We start from the raw sequence: 19,869 nt of genomic DNA on the forward strand, positions 1-19,869 counted from the left end.
ATAGATATATTATTAGTTCTTCAAAAAAATATAATATAATCTCAGCCCCAAGATATAATATAAAATACTTCATTTATTACATTTTTCGTGAATAATGTAATTCCGTAATCCTAAACCAAAATTTATCTCGCTAATATACTCGTACTGCCTGTTAGGAACTTTTGTTTTATATCTTGACCTCAAAAACTAACTTCGATTGTAAATGTAAATTTTCTGTATCTATCTATGGATTCATTTGAAATTTAAATTAACTTGAGCAAAAAGCCAATCAAGAAATATTTTGTGATATACTTGAAGTGTTACATAGGTTTAATTTTTAAAATATTGCCCATGGAACAGTTTAATTTAACTTTTGAAAAACTTTATTTTTCGACCTTCAAAGTATGATGCTTCATCATAAAAAACATGCCTATATAGGGTGGTCCAAACTGTATTCCGGAAACTTTGAAAACGTATTCTGTAGTTAAAAATAAGTAAAAAAGTTCGTATAAATGTATGTCTTAAAATGCTTAGTTTCGGATATACAGGGTGTAGAAGTTTCATTTTTATTTCGATTTTTTACAAATAATCTCTGAACTAACGTCAATATTTGGATGAAAATTGGTGTCTGGAAGTTTTTTGACATGAGAAATTTGATTTCTACTTATAGAGAGCACCGCCTACATATTTTTTAACTGGTTTTAAGAATAATAACTTTTCGTAGGTACCTGTATAAAACTACTGAGTAAAAAAATATACATCTACGACTTTTTTACGTAAAAAAGTCTCTTGGTAAAAATTGCTATTAAGTAGTTTTATACAGGTTTGGACGAAAAGTTATTAGACTTCAAACCAATTAAAAAATATGTAGGTGGCGCCCTCTACAAGTGGGAGTCATATTGACATCAAAATCAAATATTTTATGTTCAAAAACTTCCAGATACCAATTTTCATCCAAATATTGACGTTCTTTCAGAAATTATTTGGAAAAAATTGAAATCAAAATGAAACTTCTACACCCTGTATCCCTGCACATTTTTACTTATTTTTATCTGCAGGACATGCTTCTAAAGGTAATGGAATACAGTTCGGACCACCCTGTATATTAAATTAGCTGATTTAAGAGAAATCTGTTTACGGTTTGACACTTCAAATCACTCTTTTTGATATTTTCTATAACATTGAAAGTCAAGTCATCGATCGTCAGTAAAATATACATTAAATATATTGTATAACAATACAATATACAACCAAATACCTATTGCAATTCACTAAATGAATATATTGCTGCAATAATTAATCCAGAATTTCAAACCTACCTTCCTTAACAGTAACATCTGTACCACAACTATCTCCAGAGACTTATAAAGGTTAGTCAACTATGTGTTCATTAAGCTCTGTTGTTATAAGGGTGACAATATAAACGAGACATCATCAGTTTTGATTCAAGGATCCGACGCAGACGACTACAAATTCAAAGAAAAAAGCTTCAAAACTGCAAACGTAAATATGTCTTGCAAGATGTCGCCAAAACAACACGCAACTATTTCAATTAACATTTTTACTTGCATCTAAACAGCGAGAAGCTAAACGCCGGTACACTATGCGAACAAACTAACAGACGATGTTGTGTGAGAAGATTTCGAGCCGTAGAAATTCTCATTTTAATTCGAGCAGACTTTACGGCAAAGCAACGGGAAATCTGCAGATGCCGCCGTGCTGGCTGGTCCCAGCTGAGCCCAAGCGATTAAGCTTTTCATTGCGGCTCGAAGGATTCGTGCCTTTTGGTATAGAGGCAAACTTTAAAGGGCAAGAATCTGAATAAGGAAACGATTTAAGGGATGATATTTGGTTTTATTGAAGTTTCAAGAGCGTTCATATACATAAGTACTGTTTGTTTCATCGTATTAGATAAATTCAATATGTTTTCAGTATTACATTTGGTCTGGGGCTAACCCACACATGAGTGGTATTACTGAAATAGTTCTCAGAGACTCGTTATAATTAAGCAGCAGCTCCTACACTATGCGGAGAACTCTTCGAAGCAGGTCTCAGCCTGCCCTATGAGATATTGATTTTTACTTGTCGTAGTTACACGATAATGCAGTTTTATAATGAAACATATTACATTCTTTGATTTTTTATTTACTCTGGGCTACAACAAGTGGAACTAATAAAATTTGTATTAGTTCTATAGATACGTACATGAACAGATTCACCAATGGATTCTTAGCCTATAAACTGTTGATTTTTACTGATTGTAGTAGCTCAAAAGTGCCATTTTAGGACCTAAAATATTATATTCTTTCATTTTATAGTTATTTGGGCTTACTACAAGTAGAAAATCATAATTTAAAAGGTTTTTCGGAACGCTGCATGAACAGATTTACAGCCCGTCACAGTTTTGGCAGCAATTTAGACCTTTAAATTGTTGACTTTTTTTCCACAATAAGGGGCCGTCCTCTGCCGGAAACACTGCGACCTGTGAGGCCTATTGTGTTTGTCCCCTTTCTATATCTGCACCCATTCTCCTATCCCTGTGCCCTGCACTAACTTATGCAGGTCCTTGATAGGATGGGAGCATAGTTCCTCCGGTTCTAGCCTAGCTTTCCCAAATAAAAAGTGTCGCTTGCGATCCATAGCGTCGCAGTGACATATTATGTGCTCCGCTGTTTCAGGATCTTTATCGCAGAGTCTGCAGCAAAGACTTCCTTGATACAGATTGAGCTTGTTCAGCTAACACTTGACAGCCATATGTCCTGTCAAGAGGCCTGTTGTAATCCGCTAAGCATTAGCAGTTCTTTTGCGGTTTTAGAGCTAGGTCCATGGATAAAAGCCTTGCTGTGCCTGTGCCCCTGTCTGTTTTTCCAGTGGACATTCTGCTTTTTCCTGATCCAGAGTTTTAATGCACTACGGGCCATACATTTGGGTATTCCCAGTACTGGCTCTGGACCAAGATAAGATGCCGATGATCCTTGCCTAGCTAGCTCATCGGCTTTTTCGTTGCCTTGGATGCCGCTGTGGCCCGGCACTCAGAATAATTTAATTCTGTTCCGTCGAGCCAGAGCTTCCAGTTCACCTAGGCATTCCCAGACGAGTCTCGACGATACCTTTGGGCTCATAAGCGCCCCAAGTGCCGCCTGACTGTCTGAGCATATATTGATGAGCTTATCTGAATAAGCTCTTCTATTGTTTTCTCTCGCACATTGTAGAATGGCGAAGATTTCTGTCTGGAATACGGTTGAGTGTTCCCAGGTTTTTCCCAAGGAAAAGGATAAACTTACCCTTGGTCTTTCCCCAAATACTCCAGCTCCTGTTCCTTCAGCGGTCTTTGACCCGTCTGTATACCAGGTTAGTCCATCCTGAAGGAATGTTATATCTGTCGACATTCCTCGATCCATTTTGTTCACCTCGAATGGTTTGTGGTAGTGATAAAGAGGGGTCATCTGGTCCGATCTCATTTAAAAAAAAATTGTTGACTTCTACTCGTTGTAGTTGCACGAAAATACCATCTCAAGCCACAACACAATATATTCCTTAATTTTACATAAGTTTTGAGTAACTACTGCGTAACTACTGAGTAACTTTTGAGTAACTACTGAGTAAGTGGTAGAAAATTGCTTTTTTGTATTTTTATTAACTTTTCATAAACGCTTTATTGGTATGGAATTAATAACCAGCGCGCAGCGTCAGCAAGCGTCAATCATAAAAGGCTGTGATCATCGTATTTTGACAGTTCAAAATATCAGAAAAACTCGCGTTTTGTTGCAATAAAGAATATTGTGCAGCTCGAAAAACCAACAAAATTCTTTGTTTTAAAAATGAATCGGTTTGAAAATCATACTACATGCAAAATATGCGTGAAATTGTCTGATGTAATGATCAACATCGTTCGATGACTTATTTACCCGCATTAATAGAGGATTGTGGCTCCTACTTAAAGAAAGAAAATTTGTTTCGAATTGTTCACGAATATTTGCATCTAAACTAGTCAAAATTCAAAGTGCTAAATGGAAAAAAGGTGAATAAAATAGTGTCTAAATATTATATATATTTCATTAGACATAGACATTTAATTCAGTCCATTCCAAGTCCTACATTTTTGCCATTAAGAAGAAAGGAGATGTCCAAAGAATATAGGAAACATCTCAGCTTTGTAACTGAAATGTATCAAAATTATCATGTAAACAAAGAAAAACCAGACTCTCAAAAAGATATTCTGTCATTATATATGTCAAAAAATTTCCAGTATAATTCGCTGTTGGGTACCCACAAGGAAAAAATTTTCACTAAAATATATCCGTTGCCATGGTGATTTGTCAAAAAAACACGTTTTGATTGGTTAAAAATTGCAGGTGTGGAATTTTCTATAATATATTATCTATTTTATTCCAGGTTACTCCTACGTCTCCATCCGGACACCCGTCCTACGTCGTCCACTACTCAGTGAATGGCAAAGACTCCTCCACGGCGACCAAGCTGTGCAACAGGCGATCGCAGGTCAGCGACAACGATCACCTGCTGAAGGTGAACAGGTGCGATCCGAACAACCTGCCCTCGAAGAAACGGTCCAGTAGCGTGGATAGCGGGAGGAAAAGGGCTCCTAGTCCGAGTCCTAGCGCCAGCGAGGACGGGGCAGCTTCTGGGAAGATGAAGCTGACCACTCGCCGGATGGGGAAGAGAAATATTAAAGCTCAGGTAAGGGTGATATAATTCTAAAGCTTCACTTAGAACCTCCCAATTAGTGGAATAAATTAGTAGAAGTTTGTTCCTTTAATTTCATTTTAAGCATTCAGAACATCAAAATTAGTGGTAGTAATTTTCAATTAGTAGAAAAAGTTAACAAACTTTTAACTTTTTCACTAATTATACTTCAAAATTTGCCAGGAATGTCATTTTGGCCTTTTGAATATCATCCGTCAAAAAAAATTGTGGTTAGAAATCAAAAGTTGATTGTTTTATAAACTAAAGATTAGGCTCTCTATGGATACAACTGGCTATAGTAAACGCCACGAATGTTTGGGAGTGATTCATCGGTCGCTACCATGTGAACTAATCTGTTCAAGGTCACATAAAACTTAATTCCAGTGCCGTGGTGTTTCAAGTCATATAATAATCAATATATAATCTGTTGTAATTTGTTGTTTTAACTGTCAAAGTCTTGTCAAAACATATATTTGGTTATAAATATAAAATGGAATGCTCCATTGGTCGCACTGCAAGCACACCAATGGACTGACGCACAAAAACGAATCAATCAAAGAAACGCGATATAGTATCGTCTTTGTCAATCACGCTAACATTTTAGAATAAGTAGGAGGAGCGCAGGCAGATGATTAGACCGGGCTTTAAAAACCTACGTCTGCGGTAAACATTTACGTTTTTAATGTAAAAATGATAGCGCGCGTGTCGATTCTAACTTCATCAAGCGATGAATCACTCCCAAACATTCGTGGCGTTTACTATAGCAGTTATGTCTATTAAAAACAGTTGATATTACATTAATAATAATAATAGGATCCTGTATCTCCTACGCGGAGCAAAAGGCTTCAGTGAAAGCTCTCCATCGGGTTTTATTTTTGGCAGTTGTTTTTGCTAATGTTGACCCTATTTGTTGAGGCTCATCCTGTATGGAACGTCTTCAATTTTGAGCAGCTCGCTGCCTTGTTATCTTTTACCTTAGGGATTCCACTATAACGCTGATTTCGCTATCTATCCCCATTTTCTTTTGCGAATTACGCCTACTTCATGTTGGTATGTAAGATGAAGCGGGTCGGTATTGCGTATAGCGTCCGGCCAAAAGATTTTTAGTATTTTTCTCAAGCAGCGATTGATAAACACCTGTGTGCGGTTGATAGATATTTTTGTCACTCTCCATGTCTCGCAGCCATATAGTATGACTGGTATAACGTCGTTGGAATTGAATATTCTTAATTTTGATTTTCTGGTGAGTTGACGGGAGGTCTAAATTGATTTTTTCCATAGCAATTGTTAAAATTGCCTTATATCTATCAGAAATAGTAGATAAAATATTACTTTAACCGCAAGGGTAGATTAAATGATACTTTAACAGCGAGGATAGGTTAAAAACTTTATTTCTTCTCGCACGTTTTTTAATTGCTTTCATTTTGAAGAGTTTTGTATTCCTTTTCATAAGTTATTCGGGATTTAAATGGAAGTAGTTTGGATATAGCGTTTGTCCCCTTTTGAGACCTTTCGTTCAACGCCAACCCAGCACAATATTTTTTCTACTCGTAATAAATTCCTTGAAATAATAATTCCTGAATATTTTTTAAAACGTAACTCGCTATGGAAAATAATATTGTTTTATACACGACGATAAAATTGCATTATCGTCTCCCGAAATTAAGTCACTCGCGATTTCATCGCTCGTGAATCGTTTCGGTCCACGATAAAATTACATTTTATCGTCTTGTATAAAAAATAACTATTAGTTGGCTAAAGGTTCACTGCGTTTTCCTGATCCTGCTGACAATATCCGCGTCTGCGTCACGGTTTGCTGTTACAATACTTCCCAGGTAAGTAAACTCTGTTAAGTTATCCACATTTTTGTTTCCTACATTAAATGGAGTGTTGTTATTTGTGTTGATGCGCATTGATTTTGTTTTGTCGATGTTTATACTTAGTCCTACTCTTCTGCTTCTGTTTTTAGGCGTCTGAGCAACACTTACATGTCTCTGAAGGATTGTGTTGTGAAACAGATATCATCAGCATAATCATGATGTTATATTAGTAATGTTTTAAATATATTCCTTGATAAGTAAGACCAATATTCTGAGTCTCACGTTTTTTTTTATCAGGACACCTCCTCAGTCTCCTCAATGAACTCCTCAATAGATTGAAGCAAAGAAACAACGGCGAATGCAGATTCTGTGGGGAAATTGAGAACACTGGAACATTTCATCACTGACTGCACCGAGACGAGAATCATTCGTGCCATAACTTTGACTGATATCGGTGATTTATTTTCTGTAAAAACGTCTGTTGACCGATAGATCACCGATATGAAAAAAATTACAAACGTACTCACATACTGGGTATTGTCGAAGTTCTGATACTTTATAATGAGTTATAACTCAAGAAAGGGGACCACAATAGATCTATAAGATCGCAGTGAATCACATCCCCTTTCCCATACAATCTACAATCTTTAAATAAATAAGAGAAAGACATTTTTAATCGAATTCTTGTCTAGACACAGGTCTATACACTAGCCTGACCGGACGCTTTTTTAATTAAGCCCAGTAGGTGGCCGTCTTCGAAACGGTGCGGCTGTAAAACCGTAACTCCAGTCCTAAAAGAGTTCGAACACGTAAAGCGAATTAAAAAAAGATAGCCCCTCGGTTTTAATTAAAGCCTCGGAGCTAAGGGACGGTTTATGTCGTTCCGGTGCAGTTTACTACGGCCGCCAGTTAGGTGCAGTAATTTCCTTGGCTCGACCTCGTTCGGCCCTACACCAAATTTAATCAACTACGAGAAAAAACGAACGGCGTAAATTAACCGAATTAGTAGGTTAGAGTGTATTTGTAACGTATGTTACAAGGTTTGAAAGAAACCACTCCACTGAAAGTAGTTTGTATTATAAGAATAAAAATGGAAACATGCGTATCATAATCAAACTAATTGTGGAGATTTATCAAACTTGTGGGTTCACTAAACTTCTTACTAACAGCTATTAAATTGGAGGACATGTTCCAAACATGTGACAAAGTAACATATTATAATGCTGTTTTTATACAGGGTGTCCCAGGCTGAGCCCGCATTAGAAGTTTCTAGAGAACCACAATATTTAGATCGGAAATTTTTCGCACATCATTGTATCACAACGAGATCTATCGATTAAAAATATTTTCAATGTGGTGGCACTTCCGGAAATACCTGAAGTTAACAGCAATTTTCTTACTTTAAATGGGTGCCCCCATTTTTAATTACATAGTTAAATTCTCTGTAAAATTTTATGAATTTTGATATAAACACTTTATACCGTTTTTGAGAAAAAAACATATTTAAAATTTTTGGACAAAAAAAACTGCCTGCCAAAAATATGTGTATAGCCTAAACGTCAAATTTAGTGATTACCACTTTGCCATAAAGAGAAGACATGTGGCTATTTATTTCAAAAATGAAATTGTTCGAATGCCATATAAAAATGACAGCAGCTGTCATGGAATTGAGCGATTCAAAAATTATCATAAATCATTTTTTCAAGTGGAAATCCACTTTTTATTTCGCTAGTGAAAAGGCGATTTTCAATTCGTTGCTTTTTGATTATACATGTTCCTATACCTAGAATAAATCGTTTTTAAGTTATTTAAGATTTAGTTTGAAAACGTATATTTTTCTTGATTTTATCTAGCTTCCTTTGACATTAAGCGTCAAACAGTCAGACAATGTATTTCCATCTGTCAAAAAAGGAATTATTTGAATTTTCTATATTATAAATACTGCCTGCCTTAAGAGTTTAAAAAATGTATTTATAAAAATATATTTCGTATTTTCGCTCTTTAGTGATATCTAATAGTTGATATTATTAATAATATACCGTATGATCGAAAAAAAAAACAGCGCAAAGTTGGTTTGGTTGGCTATCATCGATTATACTGCTTTTTGAACATTGTGTCACAATATAACATGGCCAGATCTATTGTTTTACATCACTTTTAAATTTCCTATATATATACATCTTCCTTCAAGTATATAAAGGTGTATTTTAGGATCTTTTTCTTCTTAAAGTGCCTTCTCCATTCAGTGAAGATCGGCAACAACCATGGCAAATTCCTCTCTATTTTTCGCTCTTCTCAGCAAAGTATGTGAGTCCAGGCCTGTCCAATCTCTGATGTTCTTCAGCCAGGAGCATTGCCGTCGTCCGGGTCCGCGCTTTCCCTCGGATTTTACGATACAAGTATGAAATATAGAGTGTTTCAAAAAACATGTGCCATCTCTCGTGGGGAGATTCCTCACGTAAAAATAAGAATATTGTTCATTTTAGAACCTCTTTTAGTACGAACTGTACAAAATAGCTTAATAGCCGTAAAAAACTCATCTTAACTTTATGAGAATATTTTGAACGGGAAAGCGGTAGTAATGGCCTTTTATGTCACTTAAGTGCTGTTAAGAAGGTGAGTTTTGTTGATGTAAATAATAACTGTTTATATATTTTTAATTAATTTCTTTTCCCTAAAATATGTAAAAGTAGGCAACGCTGTCCCTAAAAAGAATTTCTTGTTCAGATGCTTATATTTTGTGTGCTTATAGTTTTATAACTTTTAATTACTAACATTTTTATAACCATAAGAACAGTAAAACACTTTGTAATACTATTTACGATTTAAGTATAATAAGAAAAATACAAAAATAGAAATCCGCTATAAATATAATCTCAAAGCATTATAAATACACGTTTAAAAACGTTTGAAAACGACTTTTTTAAAAAGCTCGAAAGTTGCTTTGAAACTTCGTGGTTGTTTGGTTTAATCTAAAAACAGCCACAGTTGGTAAAGAAAGAACTATTTACGAAACACAAAGGTCTCTGACATATTTAAGCAGCGCAAAGAGAACTTTATAGGTTTTTTAAATTGCACAAATAAAATTGTTTGCTGGTGTATTGTTTGGACTGGGCTTAGAAAACTAAGTGTAGAAAATACAATACGTTGAAAATAATACTTTTTAAACTTACGTACTTGTAAAAATTTTATACACAATGCTTTTTTTACACAATGTTCTTTTATTTGTATTATTAAATGAATAATTTCTTTTAATCTTATATTAAACTTATTTTAAAAATACTAAAAAATTAATTTATTAACAAGAATAATATATAAAATTGTAATAAATAAAAATAAGTGGTAGATCTCAGTAAAAGAATCATATTTTCTCTTTATCGTTTTTTAAATAAGTCCAAAATAATGGAGTATTTGACTTTGAATATTTCCAAAAAAAAAAGATTTTTTGCTAAAATTTTGAGGACCACTGAATCTTCTCTGGATTTTCTTTCTTGTAAATTTAATCTAATACCTTTGTTGTCATATTATCAAGAAATTATGGTTTTTAACTAAAAACTAAAAAAAATCCAAAAACTCTTTCAAAAAATTTCGAATTTTCAATTTTTTTTTTTTGCGAAAAAATCCTCATAGGCGTGTTTCTGGGGTTGAACTATACTACCAGTAAAATACTTACATTTATTTCTAAGACACCCTGTATTTTGATATTCGTATTTTAGAATTATTAAAATTAGGGCGAATATCAACATTCGAAAAATATAAAAAATGTAAAATATTAGGTAAATTGAACAAAGAAATATTAATTTCTTGTAATTTTTATTACAAAACCTTTATCCTTGTAACTTTACTGTCTATCCGTCTGTAACACGATAACTCAAAAACCGCTAAACCGATTTTAACCAAATTTGGAACAAAAATACTGTGGCACCCGAGAATCTGGCCATTAATTTTTGGTGGGGGTGGGGGGATGGTAAGGGGGCATGGGAGGGGGTTAACAATTTAAAAAATTCGTAACTCCAAAATTACAGTAGCTAGCGAAACGCGGTTTTCAATTTGAGATTAGGAATAATATTTGGACACTTGGAGTTAGTTCACAGATATTATTGAGTTAAAATAGCAAATTTTCTTTAATGGGAAAAAATGTATTTGCTTTCCCTACTTATAGAGTATTTTTTCTCTTTCTAATAGTATAAAAAAAACGTATTAACATAAAAAATGGAGTTAGTGACATGACGATATGCTTTGTATTTAAGCGCCTGTATCTCATTAACCTGTTCATGCACGAAATCGGTGAATAGGACCTTTTTTGTAGAGAATTTAAATGGCTTTCTTTTTGGTCTCTTTTAAATTTTCTGTACATAGCACTCAGACCGAGTCATTTAAAAAAAACCATAAAAATGTCATAATTTGACAGGATTTTCCAATATTGCGGCCAAATTCGGAATCGATAGACCGTGCAAATTTAGTAGAGTATTCAACAAAGCAAAACAAAGAGAATAAGTGTCATTGCAGCTTGCCCCTAATTAAGTAAAATATCTAATTTTATTAATTTTTTCCATAGCGACTGTTAAAATTGCCTTATATCTATCAAAATAGTAGATAAAATAGTACTTTGATCGCAAGGGTAGATTAAATGATACTTTAACAGGGAGGATAGGTTAAAAACTTTATTTCTTCTCGCACGTTTTTAATTGCTTCCATTTTTGAAAATTTTTATATTCGTTTTCATAAGTTATTCGGGATTTAAATGGAAGTAGTTTGGATATGACGTTTGTCGCCTCAGCCTGAATATCTGTTGGTAATTTATTTATTTCGTTTTGAGCCATTCCTGGCTCCAATTCAATCAGCAATCGACACGAAAGAGAATTAAAAAATATTGACTCAAAACTGACAACTACAGACACTACATTATTTACTTGTCAAATTACATAGAAACCAACGCCAACCCAGCACGATATTTTTTCTACTCGTAATAAGTTCCATGAAATAACAATTTCTGAATATTTTTAAAACGTAACTCGCTATGGAAAAAAAATATTGTTTTATAAACGACGATAAAACTGCATTATCACCTCCCGAAATTAATTCACTCGCGATTTCATCGTTCGTGAATTAATCTTTTCGATCGACGATAAAATACCATTTTATCGTCCAATATAAAAAATAACTATTAGTATTAATTATTTAGCGACTAAAAAAATATTCCTATCACTAAAAGTACTTGGAAGAAAATTCTAATAAATCGGAAGATTATTAAGACTTTAACACCCTGTAGCTACGAAACAAAGCAGAATCGGACCTATGTTGATATAAAAAATAAACCTTATTTTTCCATGAGGTATCTCCCTACGAGAGATGGCACACGTTATTTGAAACACCCTGTATACAGGGTTGTTCACCACATACGACACGGAGTATTGTAGCTAAACGATGAAATTTTTACAAATTGTAAGTTTGGGGTTCGTTGAAGGACTATTAGAGCTACAATTTAAAAACATTTCTACAAGATACAGAGTGTCCCAAATAAATAAAAAATATCAAAGTTGTATTTTTTTAAATGGAACACCCTGTATATTATTACATTTTTAGTTTCTACGAATAAAATAAAGGTAAATTTGATTAAGGTTTATTATACTTAAACCTTACCGTTTTTGAAATATTTTCAATTTTGTGAAATTGCAGTAAAAATTTTAAAGCTTTATTTCTCCATAGGTAGCAATGTTTTTAATACTAAATATTTAATGAAGTTTATTTATTGATCAGTTATTGTGTTGCAATAATAAAAATAATACTACTTTATAGAGAGTGTCTAAAAATTTACTTTAAATAATTATTAACTTCAAACGGCAACAACTTCTTTAATTTAAATAGAATGCCCTGTATATTTTAGGAGAATCAGATGCACAATTAAATTGTCTATCAAATTTATTATACTATTTTTTACCTATCCCTTCAAGTTTTTTGTAGAAAATGCATTTTCTTATAATTTAGACCTCATTTATCAATATATCCATGGAATATTGACATTTTAGATTGTTTTTAAAGCAAAAAATGTACAAAATGTACAGACTAGTAATATTATCGTTTTTAGCAAAACGATAACATGTTAATATTTTAGCAAAACGATAATATTACTAGCCGATTTGTATGCAAAACGAAAACTATTTAAATCTTTATAAAAGAGTATACCATTAATTAAATATAACACCATTATTTCCGCCCATATACTAATTAATGACATACTTAATTGTGTTCGTTAATAAATTATTATAAATAAATGTGGATTTTTCAGTGGAGTCAGAAATCAATATAATAATAAGTTATCAAATTAAAGTCTTTGTTGTTATAAATAAGCATTTATTAAAAAATGAAATATCATTTTTAAGGTGTTACTTTTTATCACACTGTCTAATGCCCATACAAAATTCAGTTTTTTAGTATTTGGAGCAATTGTTATTATTAATCAACGCAAACAGTCAGTTAATGTAGTTTGAATACTGGAATCATATTAATTGGTCCCCTTCGACAAATATTTAAACAGTTTTTTTTTATTTTTTTAATGAAATAACGAATTATATCGACAATATTAGTATCTGTACTCTTTAAAAATTTGGTACATCTTTAAAAATAATCTGAAATGTCAATAGTCCATGGGTATATTGATAAATAAGTTCTAAATTACAAGAAAATGCATTTTCTACGGAAACTTAAAGAGATAAAATGGTATAATATAATTTGATAGACAATTAAATTGTGCATCTGATTCTCGTAAAATATACAGAGGTGTTCCATTTAAATTAAACAGAGTTATTGCTGTTTAGCTAATAAGTATTTCAAATAAATTTAAGAGCAGGTCGTCAGTATTATTTATTATTGCAACACAACAACTGATCAGTAAATAAACTTCGGTAAATATTGAGTATTAAAACTTTGATACCCTTGAAGAAATGAGAGTCTTAAAATTTTGCTACTGCAAATTCACAGCTATTTCAAAATACTGTGAGAACGGCAAGGTTTAACATAATAAACATAATCGAACCTGCTAATAGTAGAAACTAAAAATGTAATAATACTACAGGTGTTGTTACAAATAAAACTTTAACTATTACTTATTGGGACACTCTGTATCTTGTAAAATTATTATTAAATTGTACCTCTAATAGTCCTTCATCGAACCCAAAACTTACAATTTGTAAAAATCTCATCGTTTAGCTACAATACTCCGTGTTGTATGTGGTGAACAATCCTGTATACTTAAACTAGCACTAAGTAAAATTTGAAACGTATTTATTTTAAACGTAAACGCAATTTATTTTCCATTTTAGTCTCTAAAAATACGTCCACAACAAATAGCTTTATTTACATCCTTTGAGTAACGCGTTCCCCATCGCGGATTCGTGAGATACTCTTATATTTTTCCAAACCCTTTCTTATTCCCTTCCAGTGTTATGTTTCGTTCAAACCAAACAGCCCAAACTCCCAAAGTAACTTTGAGGCTCTCTCCAAAGGCGCCCACTCAAATGTTCAATTCTCGGTTCTCTATATTCAATATGCTTTGTGCTTATGCTCGAGGCGAATTTGCTCTTTGTACAGGGCGTCCATGAAAGGTCTACACTAAATTCTACCGCGCATTTATAGAAGCAAAATGTATGGATCTTATCCAGTACGGTTCAGCTAGAAATTAAAAGGTTAAAGGTTCTTGATATATTTGACGTTTAAAGTTATCGCGCTAAGTAAGACCCAGTCCAGGTCAGTTTTCTCTTTACAATTCAGTTTTAATATATTATTTTGCCGATAATAATGTTATTTAATAATGAATTTATACCCTCCAATCCGAGAATCATACTTCTTCAGCTAATGGTAAACTGCTGATGGACAATGCCATCCAGTTCAAAAGGACCCAGTCCAGGACAGTTTTCTCATTATAATTCGGTTTTAGTATATTCTTTTGATGATAATAATGTCATTTAATAATGAATTTATACCCTCCAGTCCAAGAATCATACTTCTTCAGCTAATGGTAAACTGCTGATGGGGAAATGCCATCCAGTTCAAAAGGACCCAGTCCAGGAAAGTTTTCTCGTTATAATTCAGTTTTAATATATTGTTTTGACGATAATAATATCATTTAATAATGAATTTATACCCTCCAATCCAGGAATCATACTTCTTCAGCTAATGGTAAACTGCTGATGGACAAAAGCCATCCAGTTTAAAAGAACCCAGTCCAGGACAGTTTTCTCATTATGATTCGGTTTTAGTATATTCTTTTGATGATAATAATGTCATTTAATAATGAATTTATACCCTCCAATCCAAGAATCATACTTCTTCAGCTCATGGTAAACTGCCCATGGACACATGCCATCCAGTTTAAAAGGACCCAGTCCAGGACAGTTTTCTCGTTATAATTCAGTTTTAATATATTGTTTTGACGATAATAATGTCATTTAATAATGAATTTATACCCTCCAATCCAAGAATCATACTTCTTTAGCTAATGGTAAACTGCTGATGGACAAAGGCCATCCACTTCAAAATACCCTCCAATCCAAGAATCATACTTCTTCAGCTAATGGTAAACTGCCGATGGACACATGCCATCCAGTTTAAAAGGACCCAGTCCAGGACAGTTTTCTCGTTATAATTCAGTTTTAATATATTGTTTTGACGATAATAATGTCATTTAATAATGAATTTATACCCTCCAATCCAAGAATCATACTTCTTCAGCTAATGGTAAACTGCTGATGGACAAAGGCCATCCACTTCAAAAGAACCCAGTCCAGGACAGTTTTCTCGTTATGATTCGGTTTTAGTATATTTTTTTGATGATAATAATGTTAGTTAATAATTAATGTATACCCTCCAATCCAAGAATCATACTTCTTCAGCTAATGGTAAACTGCCGATGGACACATGCCATCCAGTGTAAAAGGACCCAGTCCAGGACAGTTTTCTCGTTATAATTCAGTTTTAATATATTGTTTTGACGAAAATAATGTCATTTAATAATGAATTTATACCCTCCAATCCAAGAATCATACTTCTTCAGCTAATGGTAAACTGCTGATGGACAAAGGCCATCCACTTCAAAAAAACCCAGTCCAGGACAGTTTTCTCATTATAATTCGGTTTTAGTATATTCTTTTGATGATAATAATATCATTTATAAATGAATTTATACCCTCCAATCCGAGAATCATACTTCTTCAGCTAATGGTAAACTGCTGATGGACAATGCCATCCAGTTCAAAAGGACCCAGTCCAGGACAGTTTCCTCATTATAATTCGGTTTTAGTATATTTTTTTGATGATAATAATGTCATTTAATAATGAATTTATACCCTCCAATCCGAGAATCATACTTCTTCAGCTAATGGTAAACTGCTGATGGGGAAATGCCATCCAGTTCAAAAGGACCCAGTCCAGGAAAGTTTTCTCGTTATAATTCTGTTTTAATATATTGTTTTGACGATAATAATGTCATTTAATAATCAATTTATACCCTCCAATCCAAGAATCATACTTCTTCAGCTAATGGTAAACTGTTGATGGACAAAGGCCATCCACTTCAAAAGAACCCAGTCCAGGACAGTTTTCTCGTTATGATTCGGTTTTAGTATATTCTTTTGATGATAATAATGTCATTTAATAATGAATTTATACCCTACAATCCAAGAATCATACTTCTTCAGCTAATGGTAAACTGCCGATGGACACATGCCATCCAGTGTAAAAGGACCCAGTCCAGGACAGTTTTCTCGTTATAATTCAGTTTTAATATATTTATTTGACGATAATAATGTCATTTAATAATGAATTTATACCTCCAACTAAGAATATACTTCTTCAGCTAATGGTAAACTGCTGATTTATCAAAGGCTATCCACTTCAAAAAGAACCCAGTCCAGGCAGTTTTCGTTATGACTGTTTTAGTATATTCTTTTGACATTAATGTCATTAACAATGAATTTATACCCTCCAATCCAAGAATCAGTACTTTTCAGCTAATGGTAAACTGCCGATGGACACATGCCATCCAGTTGCGCGGACCGACAGTTTTCTCGTTATAACGTTTTAATATATTGTTTTGACGATAATAATGTCATTTATTAATGAATTTATACCCTCCAATCCAAGAATCATACTTTCAGCTAATGGTAAACTTTTTCGATGATCAAAGCCATCCAGTTTAAAAGAACCCAGTCCAGGGCAGTTTTCTCGTTATGATTCGGTTTTAGTATGTTCTTTTGATGATAATAATGTTTAATAATGAATTTATACCCTCCAACTAAGAATCATACTTCTTCAGCTAATGGTAAACTGCCGATGGACACATGCCATCCAGTTTAAAAGGACCCAGTCCAGGACAGTTTTCTCGTTATAATTTAGTTTTAATATATTGTTTTGACGATAATAATGTCATTTAATAATGAATTTATACCCTCCAATCCAAGAATCATACTTCTTCAGCTAATGGTAAACTGCCGAGGGACACATGCCATCCAGTTTAAAAGGACCCAGTCCAGGACAATTTTCTCGTTATAATTCAGTTTTAATATATTGTTTTGACGATAATAATGTCATTTAATAATGAATTTATACCCTCCAATCCAAGAATCATACTTCTTCAGCTAATGGTAAACTGCCGATGGACACATGCCATCCAGTTAAAAAGGACCCAGTCCAGGACAGTTTTCTCGTTGTAATTCAGTTTTATTATATTGTTTTGACGATAATAATGTTATTTAATATATAACCTCGTTTTTTTTATTTGAACAATTAAAAAGTTATAGGGGTAAGCCACTTTCGAGACGCACCCGGTATAACATGTGTACGATTTAATAGATTTGATTGATGCTGTGAATAATTTTTAGTTTAAATTTAAATCAAAATACAATCGCTTACTGTCCATTCGTGCCGATGTTTTAGATTTAGTGGGATAGAGTGACTATGAGTGCCTTGTTGAGTGTACTAATATTTATCAACTGTAACTGCACCTGCTTATGAGCAATTGCCCAAATAATTTTATTTGCTCCACCTTATAAATTATTGTTGCTGTTTTTGTTATTGTATAGTTTTGAACGAAATCTCTGAGAATAGCTTTTCGAAAAACATTTTCAGGCGTTTCGTGTTACTGCAAAAATATGAAAATACGACTTCTCGATTTTCGTTTGTTTGATTTTCGTCTTTGTTTATATTCATCGTAGCTCGATAATAAATCGTTAAATGAAAGGCTCGTCGATAAACAAAGAATTTACAAACAAGGGAGGTAAATTGAAGGGTATTGTTGTGTTTCGCATTGTTGATGTTTATTTTATTTTTCTATGTATGTTTTAAAATTAAATTTCTGATTTCAAAACTTTCTAAAAGGGATATTATATTCAATATGAAAAAATGTTTTGTTGTTTTACCCATGGTAATATGTTTATTAATTAGTTACTGTATTTTTATTGCCACGGCCTTTCTAATTTGAAGTTCAATAAAACACAAAGTTTACTTAATCTGAATGAGTTGCATAGAGGCCACTAGCTTTTTAATTTTAACAGCCGGGTGGTCGGGGTTCAAAGATATTAATAAAAGGGCGCCACGAGATTATACTCTATGAACTCGGCATAAAAGATGTTACTATTAAGTAGACTTCAATACTAACTTCGAACTGTTGAGTGTAACTACCATGAACTTCAAGTCTTACTATAATTATTGGAACTTAAGTGACTCTAACTTAACTATGAGACTAGACTGTAAATAATACTACTAAAAATATTTAAGCAATTTATTAAAATATTAGGAAGTTAATATATAAAGAAAATTATGAAATGTATGTGAAATAAAGTAGAGTTTAGATCTATAAGAACAAATGAAAAATGAAAATGGTCTAAGTTATACTAAAACTAAGACGTCATCCCCCTTAACTTAAACTAAGTATGTTCTAAGGGCGGAATACAAATAGCAAACTAAATCTAACTAATATCTAAACAGTCTTACTCTAAGTATTGAAACTACTTGTCAATTCTTCCGGCTGAGCTACGGTGTATAGCTACAGGATGGCTACAACAGGGTACAACAGCTCGGTGTACTGTCACTGGAGCCTGTCAGCAAATGTACAGGCAGGTGTAGGACTTCAAAAGGTGACATAAAAACCCTAAATAACATTGGTTGTCTTAGAAAAGAGCCTCAATTATAGAACAAGGACTAGCACAACGTGTAGGAGTTAATAAAGGTAATAAAAAAGGACTAATCAAATCTGAACTTTACCTTAACGAGGGTTTATGATGTCCAACGGGTACCTCTACACGGACAACAGGAACGGATGGAATTCTGGACTGTTCTGTGCTACGGTCTGGATCGGTCTTCTTGCTCTACAATTACGAACAACCAAATAAGATTTAAGAAAGATAACACTCAACTAATCTTACTACACCACGTGGGCGTGGAAAAGTCGAAAACCAGACAACAATATGAACAAAAATCAGTTGAGCATTGGCTTAGAATAGGCAGAAGAATTATAGTATACCTTGGAACGTCTCGGGGACTTCTTGAGCACGTGGAATCGGGATATCGGTCGGAAAATTTGGCTATTTTAATCCCGTTGCGGAAATTGGTCGGCGGTCCATAAAAATCATCAAAATCCAACCACGTCTCTGACCAAGGTGTTTCGGAAGCCTTAATCCTTCTTTACGAAGACCTGCTATTCGCCAACAGGGAATGCTTCACGAAACGGCAGCCAGTTCTTCACGACGACACTCTTCAGCCGGTGGGTACACAAGAAGTGATGCAAGGATTCGATTTCCTTCACAAAATCAGATTTCAACCGGAAATCTCCCTCCAGGATATAGATAGAGAACTATATATCTCGACTAGTCCAACTCACAAAAAGGCATAAATAAAAAACGACGTTCTAGAATATTTTTCATTGTCATATTTCATATTCGGTCAATGAACGAACTTATTCACAAATTCCCAGCATTAAATGAACGAATTGCACACTGCGATCCACATCAAAAATAACCAATTTAACTACGAAATTTGATCTGATAATTATAAAATTTCAATAACCAAAACAAAGGATAAATAGATCCAAAAACATCTGATTTGATCTGACAGTGACAAGGGACAAGTGATGACCAAAGATTTAGAGAGATGGACAAAAATTCTAATGCTGGGCGGCATCCAGTAACAATATTCTGTGGCTCTATAGCGCGGTGTATATCGGGTTGCATAATGGTAAAATTTAAATAAAATAATATTTAACAATAAAATTATAGTAAACATGATGCAAAAATAATAGCTATTTGCGATATTTTATGAGCTAGCACACAGAGGTCGTTGCGAGGAAATTTGACTGTTGTAAAGCTTTGACAGT

The 19,869-nt window shown here is 33.5% G+C and overlaps 1 protein-coding gene across 1 annotated transcript in view; it reads left to right on the forward strand.

Moving 5' to 3' along the window:
• LOC115890769 (octopamine receptor Oamb) overlaps positions 1-19,869 on the forward strand; it is a 163,044-nt gene that overhangs the window by 129,329 nt on the left and 13,846 nt on the right. The window contains exon 6 of the mRNA XM_030911103.1: positions 4,375-4,677. Within this exon, the coding sequence (XP_030766963.1) occupies positions 4,375-4,677 (303 nt within the window). The remainder of the gene's footprint in view (positions 1-4,374; positions 4,678-19,869) is intronic.

The sequence above is a fragment of the Sitophilus oryzae genome, unplaced genomic scaffold, assembly GCF_002938485.1.
Source record: "Sitophilus oryzae breed Bouriz unplaced genomic scaffold, Soryzae_2.0 scaffold_910_pilon_pilon, whole genome shotgun sequence".
Taxonomy (NCBI): Eukaryota; Metazoa; Arthropoda; class Insecta; order Coleoptera; family Curculionidae; genus Sitophilus; species Sitophilus oryzae.